Source organism: Stigmatopora nigra, chromosome 12, assembly GCF_051989575.1.
Source record: "Stigmatopora nigra isolate UIUO_SnigA chromosome 12, RoL_Snig_1.1, whole genome shotgun sequence".
Lineage (NCBI taxonomy): Eukaryota > Metazoa > Chordata > Actinopteri > Syngnathiformes > Syngnathidae > Stigmatopora > Stigmatopora nigra.
Genome location: NC_135519.1, coordinates 11,377,627 through 11,387,262, shown reverse-complemented (window position 1 = coordinate 11,387,262; position 9,636 = coordinate 11,377,627). Strand labels below are relative to the sequence as shown.

The window sequence follows — 9,636 nt, the reverse complement described above, 5'->3', positions numbered from 1 at the left end:
GGGCCCTGAATCAGTCAATGCCAATGGCATAATACATGGTATAATAAAACAACCAACGCTGCCCTCTAGCGGCCAAAGCTGCAAAGTGTGCTCCAATGCTGCAAAAATGTGCGAAGATGCGTTAGTATTTTGGTCCTTTGGACTTTCTGTAGACTTGCTGGCGATGATCTCAGTTTCCTCTTCCTCTCCTCCGCTTCACATCCCACCCAGCATGGATCGCTTTTTAAACTCCTGCTAGTTGTTTTGCACATCGTTTTTTAATTTAATAGCCCATCGTGTTTTATCCTCTGCTTTCCCGGACGCGATGTTTACATCTACTGGTTCTCGGGGCCTGTGTGAGTATTTTCTCATTTGACAGTATATGTCTTCAATGCTAGATTTGCTAAAATGGTTACCATCCAGCTGTCATTCATTTAGGTGGTTTCTTAGTTAGATCGGTTAAACTAACTGTCCCGATGAGGCAAATATTTGAAAGTCATCACCCAAAAGCAAAGAAATCGCGTTGGGGTTTTCTGTTTCATTTTAGATTCATTTGTAACTGTGCAAAACTGTCAAACATTTCACACGTGTTTCACCTGCTTTTAATTCTAATGCAGAGTAAAACAAGTACACGAGGATGCATTTTGTATTTTAAGAATGATTAACGTCAGAACAGTCAAATCAACATCATCAACTTGTGTGTATTTGAACTGATCCTCAATGATTTGATTGACATTTGACTTGGATAAAAAAAATCTGAAGTCATCTTTTTGACAAATGTTTGTTTTTTTACACACTAATGCATGCATTTTCATATTCTACCTACCAATTAAAAAAAAACTATTTCCCGGAATCTATCATCAGTATGAAAAGTTCCCCATCATTGAAATGACAGTTAATAAACAAGACTATATAGTAGAGATGTCCCGATCGCATATTTTGGTGTACAAATCAAGTAACCTGATCCTGACAAACGTTACTTTGAGTAACATGATGTGTTTTCTGATTTTCAGACAAGGCCCCTCTATCCAAAGGGCTCTTGCTTGTGTTGAGTGGGTTGACGGTGATGCTCAGCCTCTTGCCACAGTACCAGCACATGTTTGAGTACAACCTGCAGGCTGCCACCCAACAGCAACAGGTAAGAGATAGTTACCAGTTTCTCATTGGAATGATTTATTAAAGAAAAATGCAGTCTTGATGTGGTTATCCTGCAAAATTGTTGCTTACCGATTTTAGAGAAACTGATTTAATGTGATGATGTCTTAGGTATGGCGGTTTGTTTGTGGTCGGCTGGTGTGCCTGGATGTGAAAGACTCCTTTTGCAGTGGGCTGCTTATTTACAATTTCCGAATTTTTGAGAGAAGATTCGGCTCCAGGAAGTATGCTGTGAGTATGGAGGCTTAAGCCTAACTTGTCTACCAATGTATAGTAAGTACATCAGTGTGTTTTCCCTTTTGTTAAAATGAATTCTGTTTTTCTACTTGTTAAGTCCTTTATGTTGGCTACCTGGTGTTTCTCCGCACTGGTGGACTTTCTGTTGGCTGAAGCTTTTTGCTTCTTCTTCAAGTTTGAGGTGGAAGAGTTACCTGCGGGGCTGTAAGTCACATGACTTCCGACTTGGCATTGTAGTCTTATGGCAAAAGTTTTAATTGTCGACTCTTAACTTTGACAGGCTGGCTCCAATTTTCGCCCTCTTTGTGCCTTTCTACTCGTCCATCCCCAGGGTGTCGGTTACCCGCGTGCTGGGGCGCATCAACATCACCAACAAGACTTTGGGCTACATCGTCGGGTTGCAGGTAAGATTTCTTGATTTCTATACTTTTACCCGTTTTTTTTTCCCCTGCATAATTATTTGCAAATTGTTCTTCTTTTTCCTGGATCTCCATAGCTCTTGACATCAAGTCCCTTTATGTGGCTCTTGGCACTCAGCGGACTGGTAAGTCACATGTTTGTGCAATAGCCTGTCAGAAGGCCCGAATAAATTCAGTGCATTTTATCACCGATATGTAGAGTAACTCTAAAAAAACAAAAGATGCCATTATATAAGAAAAGTACATTAATAGCGAACCATTTTGGAATGATAGTGCAAATCTGTTATCAAAACAATATATTGATGTTTTTCAGATTTCGGGTGCTTTGTACCACTCCAATGTGTTCTATCTCCAAAAGCTTGTCTTTGTGCCCGCCTGGCTGTGTAGCGTGGCACGCTACCTCCTAGAGCCCCTCTTCTCCAGTGGGTGGTTCACACAAGAGTTATTTATCACAGCTTGCACAGCAGCACCATACAAACCGAGTCACGCATGTTTGTTTTATCCGCAAAAGGTTCCCAGCCAACCAATGAGGCGCCACTGGGAATGGGAGCGACGCTGGACGTCCAGAGACAACAGCGGATGGACCAACTGGATCAGCAGATACTGTTGGCCCAGTTCAATGAGGCCCGAACAAATGCCAGACATCAAGCACAAGTAATTTCTGCCCCTTTGTTTTGTATGCTGAATCTTCTTTTACTTTTAAGGGATCACCATAGTGTGCCAGGCTATTTCCTGCATCCTCCTCTCTAAAGCTGACTGCCCTCATGTCTTCCATTACCGCATCCACCCACCTTCTTTTTCTTAACTTTCTTCTTGCATGGTAGCTCCTCCATCCTCAACATCTTACCCAAATATTTATGATGTCTTCTGACTGTGTTCAAATCATGCAAGTTTGCATTCTCCAAACTAGGTAGGAAAACACAGTAGTCTAAATAAGTCATTTTAATGTTTTTTTTCTTCTTAATAGGCTGGTTTGCTACAATGGAGCAGGTTGTTCCCATCACTGAGGCGCAGGAGAGCAGCCCAACCCCAGCCGCAGGCTCAGGCACAGCCTTCGGCACCCCCGCCACCTTTGGACAACACTGTCGCCGAGGACCAGGTGCAACCGTGTTTACATTTGCTTTGTAATTATAATGCTTCTTAAAAGAACCAATCAATAGTAAAGTAGTTTTCCTTCACCTTGCTTGGACACAAGGCGGTGCAAAAGTGCATGAAACAAGAAGTTCTGTACAATTCTGAGTTAATGTTGTTTTGCAATGCCAATTTTCATTCGCCTGTCAATTGTTTAATTTCCTTTATAGAGTTTTACACACACTTTGCTATTTTAGGGACAATTTGCACTCTACCAAATTAGAAACGGGGTATATTTTCACCTCGTTTGATCGATTAGCAGGAAATTATACTCAAATTTGAATATTTGTGTGCTTACAAGCTGCCTAATTAATTTTATTATTTCACTTAAAGGTTGCCAGGTTGGTGGAAATGGGGTTTTCCCGGCTAGACGCCCTAGAAGCCCTCCGAGCCTCCAACAATGACATCAACATGGCAACCAACTTCCTCCTCCAACACTGAGATCTCCGATCACCAGATTGAGATGAGAAACAAACTGAGATGGCACAGCTGAAGAAAAGAAAGTGGACAACAGATGGGGGCAAAAAAAGATTACAGAAGGCAAATATTTTGCTAGTACAGGTAATTTGAAGGCTCCGCCAAAGCTGCGTAAGACCGGTATCGCCGCTTACGGAATATTTTTGAACCGACTGAGGAGGTTTGACGCACAAAAGTGGGACATTGCACAGGACAGTTGTACAAATGGCTCACGTTAAACCTTAAAAAAGAATGGATTTTACGAGAGGTCCTGGGTTTATGACAGATGACTGATTTTTTTTTAGAGAAGTACAGAACTCTGGTGCGATTAAAACAAATATGCAAGTTTTTAATGCCCTCTATAAATTGCAATGGATGACGCCCGAGGACAAATTCAGATTTTTTTCATCTCCAATGTCGGAAGTCAGTCACAAACCAAGGACCCGTGTGTACTCTGATGTAACCGCTGACCCTCGTAAACTGTGGTGATCGTATGCAAAATAACCTTGAACATATCCTCCAGGCAGATATATATATTTTTTATACTAGTTTTCATTTCACACTGGATAAAAAAAAATATTGTTAACTCAGCAAGGTCACACAGTCTTACTCTTAACACTAAAGGACTTCATTTTACAGTTGAAAAATTGAGTGTTTTATTTTCATAGACACTTATGTATATGTTTTGTTCTAAAATGTTTCTCTTCTTTTGACAAGTCAGAAAGTGAGTGAAGGCAGCACATCTTTGCAAGGACACGTGTTCATTTCATCTTACATTTTATCTCAGGTGAGACCATGTGTTTAATAACAAAATGTTTCTAAAAATGTTTCAAGGACATAACATTAGGTACACCTGTACAGTAGTTTTGCTATGGGTTGAAAATGTTTGGAGAAAAGCATCATCTTATAATGCATAAAATAACTAATTCCTCATGATGCTTTGCTATTTAAAAAAAACTGCTAGCTATAATCTATATAGAATTGTTTTTTTTAAGTTAGTGTTTTATAAAGTTTCTCCTAAAAGACGGACTTTAGTCCTGAATAAAATTGCAGGTGTACCTAAAATTCTGTCCTGAGTGAAAATGCACTTGATGTATTTATTTTTGTGTTCATACCCTTATCTGATAAGAAATCCCAAATGTTTATTTATTACACAGTATATACAACTGAGGCTATAACAAGTACTTCACAGTGTTTATACTGTATAAAAGCTCAAGATACTAGTTATATGTTTCTTGTCAGTTAAGGGAAGAAAGCAGTTATGTACTTCAGTGCAAAAAATATATACATTATATTGTTCATGTGTGACCACACTGAGCTTCGTGATTTGTTGTCAGAGTGACAAATTGCTGTGGAGTTGTTGCATGAAAGTATAATGTAACAAATTATAGATTTATTTATGAATAAATCAACTTGCTGACTGAAATAGTGAACAATGCAGAAGATATTCATGCACCAATTCTGTATTTACACAGCTTGCCAATTCCTAAAACTGGTTAGCTCTCTTATTAAAATATGACATAACTCCCTACTAAAGACTGGAAGTCAAGCAAGCATATTTGCAAAGCCCCATTCAAACAAAAAGCAATCCTATTATGCTTTAATTAAATTAATTACATATGTACAAATAGTATAAAGTCAAGATTCAGCCCCATATGAAGTGAATGAGTCATTGACAGCCACAATTAAGGGAAATGTCTTATACCAATCCCTCAATAATTTGTGGAAATGATCATTTTATGATCTCATAATGTCTCTGTCCTTTTGGTGCTTGGCCAATAGATAGAGCCATTGAGTCAGTTATTGTTGCCAGGTTACCATGTGCCACGCCCACTTTATAGAAAGATAATAAGCAGACTTGTCTATCTGCTCAATGACTGCATGGAGGTTTGACAATAGAATATATTGTTGGAATCTACCATTGTCATACATGTGAAATGTACTTTTCTTCTTTATTTTGCCATCAGGGAACCTTTTCACTGCAGCCATTTTGAAATGGAACATTACTAATGGCTCCATTGACAAAAAACTATATAAATATATATGATTCATGTAAAAACAAAGCTGTTATTGACTCTTGTTGTAGACAGCCGACAATCAGCCTGTATGAGCTTCCTTTGAGAACACCCGCTTCCAAATCCAGTTAAATTAGTGTCACTTTTAATTCTAATTAAAAAAAAAAGAAGCTTAGCGATAATAATCACCGTCTTTGCGCCTTAGCCGGTTTTTAATTAAAGGATGATGAAAGAAAACAAATCCACTGAAGGCCAACCTTTTCTCTAAAATGAAATGCGTCTTCAGTGCGTAATGATGCACTGTTTTAATCGGAAATTTTCAATGATAACCAAAGCAAAAATCATGCTGATTCATGATTACCCAACCCATTTTTTAAAGCCGTCTTGCATCCTTTTACTTGGATATTTTTAACACTTTTAAAATAGAAGAAATGGGTAAATATGTTCCTACTTTACAAGTTTAATTAGGCTAACTTGATAGGCTATTTGGGAGTAATTACACTGTACTTAGCAGTTGGAAATGACTGGTAACACACACATGCTTGAGTGTTTTCAAGCTCTTTTTATTTGCCCATATAGCCCACCAATACTGCCTCTCTATCGTTTTACAGTTTAATAAAACTCCTCCACTATAATATACTGCCATTTTATTAAAAATTAAAAGCCAACTGTGGCCTTTTTTTAGTGGCTCACTGGCAATATAATTCAAAATGACCTGCACAAGAAGCTAAAATAAAACCTACATTGTGTCACAAATATTTTTTCATGTTTAGTTAAAATTGTCACATAACAAAAAACTTGCATTATGCTGAAACCCAAGTAAAAAACTAGTTTTTCAGGATTTTTATTTTTCTTACATAAACGTCAATGTAAACAAAACCAATATGTATTTCCAGGTATTATAGGCAGACATTTTTTTATCAATTCCCATACTATTTTCAGGCAAATGAAATTCCGTTTCAGTTTTCTACTATCATATACTTTATTTGTGTCATTTTTAATGCACATGCATGACGCCACGTGACAAGTGAAGCAAATTTCTGTACCTACGTCACGGTCTGAGAAGCCAAAGAGACCCAGACGACAACACCGCCACTCTATTCCCTCGCCGCCAGCTCTGTTGCCATGGTGAGCGTGTGCCATGGCAACTCTGCATGCAAGAGCCTCCCGTTTAGGTTCTCGGCGCCGTTTTTTTTGCAAGATAGTTTTGTATGTCTCAGAGCAATAGCCCAGTGATCCCCACCCTGGATTTGTCAAAAATATGAGAGGAACGGGGAACAATGTCACGTCTGTTAGCTGAAGTTATGCAAGGCGAGAATGTTAAATGCCTCCCACTGGTATGCTAATGTTCATAACTGGTGGCTACACGTTCCTAAGAACATATAGGAATGTGGCCATTAATGTTTTAGCGTGCCGCATGCCTTCATGGCAGGCAAAGGCTTGCGGTTTTGTGTAATGGGTTCACTTGAGGAATTGCGGCTTTTTTTCATGCACAACTTGTTTTTTCTGTCCTCCGTGACATCTTGATGTGCTAATTGTTTTTCTTTCTTTTTGAAAACTGTTAAGAGGTTGATGTTCTGACATGTTGGGGCAACCAAAACTGCAGAGAAGCTGAAAAATAATTATTAAAAAGCTCACATCTGAGGTTCAGGTACAAGGAAAATAGTGATAGTAACCATCAAGCAAATAATTAGAAGCTTTGCACGGTATTCTTGTGAAGTTATGACTTGAGGGCGAAATAGATACTTTTTAGCCTTGAAAATAGGCCACAGAAGTATTTTGCAAATTTTTGTACTTCTAAATAATGACCACCCACAAAGTATGTGCGTAAAAACAAGGTCTTTTGCATACTGCATAGGCCACTTTTGTACTACAGTGGTACCCTAAGTGTAAGAAGTATTTTGACAATTTCTGTACTTCTTAATAATGACCACCCACCAAGGATTGCATACTGACACTTTCGTTCAAAATCAAAAAGCGCTCAAGAACAGGAGCAAATAACTGATAATTTTGTACTCTTAATGCCAAATTCCAAGTCCGGAATTATCACTAATTTGGGTCTTTTTCCAAGAAAACGCACATAATGAAGAAGCACTACCAATTTTATCATACCCAGTTCTGGGTATGATGACAATTAGGCTTTTGTCGAGTCAATGAGGATGACAAAGCCTATGTCCGATTATTATTTTTTATTATTAAGCAGGTGCAACAAACTCCTTCGCTTCCTTTACCCTCCTTACGAACTCTTGTAGCACCCTTTCAAGAATCTCCCAGTGACGTCTGACCTTTCTGCCGAGGTCCGTTTCCGTTGTAACTGTACACACGTCAAGCGCCATAACTTTACGTGCGTTATTTATACGCACACGCTGAGTGTATTCATCTGATGAACTGAGCTAACAGATGAGGAACCGATGAGTTTTTGACGCACAGATCCATTACATCCCTTTATAGTCGACCCTTAAGCCATTTGAGCATTTAATTCCATATCCTGGATATGAAACTCAGATGAAATGTAGATTGCTACATCTATTTGCAAGACTTTGCATATATCAAATCATATTCTACATTGATGTCAATGGAAATGCAATTAATGTGTGGCAGCCTGTTCCCAAAACAGCACCAGGATGGAGATTGTTGTTCTCCTACAAGGAAATCAATGCTAATTGTCAGTGGCTGAAGGCTGAGAAATTTCCATTCTGACACATTTGTATCCAAACCTTTATCACTAGGGAAGAAAATTGGGCAAATGATAGCTTTTACGGTGAAAATGTGTGACATTAAGTCATCATTTCACACTAGTAGAACAAAAACAGCGCACAATGTGATTGTCCATGCACACAGTCTGGCCTATTTGTGGATTCTTATAGGATGAGTTGCATGTATTTTAGTTTAAGTATCGAATATTACAATGTGGACACCATATTCCAATTTAGCATAATGTATATGAACATAGTTTTTTTTGTCAAATCTGGTGGGCGTGGCATATAGTCTAAATCAGTGTATCCCAACCTTTTTTGAGCCGAGGCACACTTTTTGCATTGAAAAAAATCTCAAGGGACACCACCATCTGAAAATCTTTGTCGCCTATATTTATAATAGGTATTCTCATCAAAGTTTTATCAGCAGAAATCGCATCAGAAATTATTCCAAAATCTAATTTTTCACAATGACCTAATGTCACGAAAATTTGGCCTGTGGACCCTGAACAACTTCCGGTTTGAGTGATGCAAATAACCAAGTAAAGTTATTGATCGCATCATTTTATGATTTTTCTCTAAATATTACTTAAATCTCCTAATATTCCGCAAAAAATTGTTCTCACACAGACTTTACGTCGGCAAAAGTTGATGCCCTAGAAACCAGACAACTTCCGTTTCGACTTAGAGAAAAATAAGCAACAAAATTACTGTTTCACAACTTGAATCAAATAATAGTATAATCTACAATTTAACATTTGTCACCTTGCAATAATTCCATTTTAATCTCCTTATATTCATATTAATTTTTCTCTCTCAATATCACATTGTATGACTTCTTGCAATTTCCCACGGCACACCTGACCATTGCTCACGGCACACCAGTGTGCCGCGGCACAGTGGTTGGGAAACACTGGTCTAAATGTTGCAGTATATGGCTTTAAAAGTATTTCACTGGTTCTCAATCAGGCCTACATTCAAGAATTGCTTGGATTCTTGAAATATACAATACTTTTTATTTGACATCATTTATATTGTGAATTTAACTCAAGTCATGAGCACATAATACTTAATCTTAAGTATTGGAACCACTCACCTAAAAAAAAATTACATGATAAAACAACTGTGACTTTAATTCACCCTAAATGACTTCTTTAAATAGTCTATCACTTTAGCTGTACTTAATTGAACTTAAAGAAGGTTAAATCAAACATGTTTTGTTTCTCGGACACAAAGTACAATGCTGGATATTGATGTTGAAAATAGACATGCATCATAGCTTATTTTGCTTTTGGCTTCGAAGGTGAAGAAAATGATAAGACAGTCTTTTTTTTTTTTTTTCTTCCTCTCTGGAGTCTATGCTGATTCACAACGGTCAGGAACCTGCTAGTTCTGGAAGCCCGTCTCCATGGAGACGAGGGTGGGAAAAGCCAGTGATGATGTTGCTGGGAGAAAAGCACGCTCTGTCCCGTGTGTCATCCGTGCGTGCACGTGTGTCCGACACCACGTAACAAAGAGAGAAAAGAGAGAGATGGCGGTCATTTGGTT

At 38.3% G+C, this 9,636-nt stretch overlaps 1 protein-coding gene across 2 annotated transcripts; it reads left to right on the top strand.

Moving 5' to 3' along the window:
- The first annotated feature begins 165 nt into the window (after positions 1–165).
- On the top strand, positions 166–4,803 carry ubac2 (UBA domain containing 2). 2 transcript variants are annotated; one of them, XR_013328056.1, is made up of 11 exons: positions 166–335; positions 993–1,117; positions 1,246–1,365; positions 1,469–1,575; positions 1,652–1,775; positions 1,868–1,915; positions 2,104–2,212; positions 2,302–2,444; positions 2,758–2,889; positions 3,255–3,482; positions 4,099–4,803. XR_013328056.1 is itself a non-coding variant. In XM_077729598.1 (10 exons), exons 1-10 carry the CDS (start codon positions 305–307, stop codon positions 3,360–3,362), a joined length of 1,047 nt encoding a protein of 348 aa, XP_077585724.1. In that variant the 5' UTR covers positions 166–304; the 3' UTR covers positions 3,363–4,803. The 2 variants fall into 2 exon arrangements, 1 of the variants encoding a protein (XP_077585724.1); XM_077729598.1 differs by having other exon boundaries at positions 3,255–4,803.
- The last annotated feature ends 4,833 nt before the right edge of the window (positions 4,804–9,636 follow it).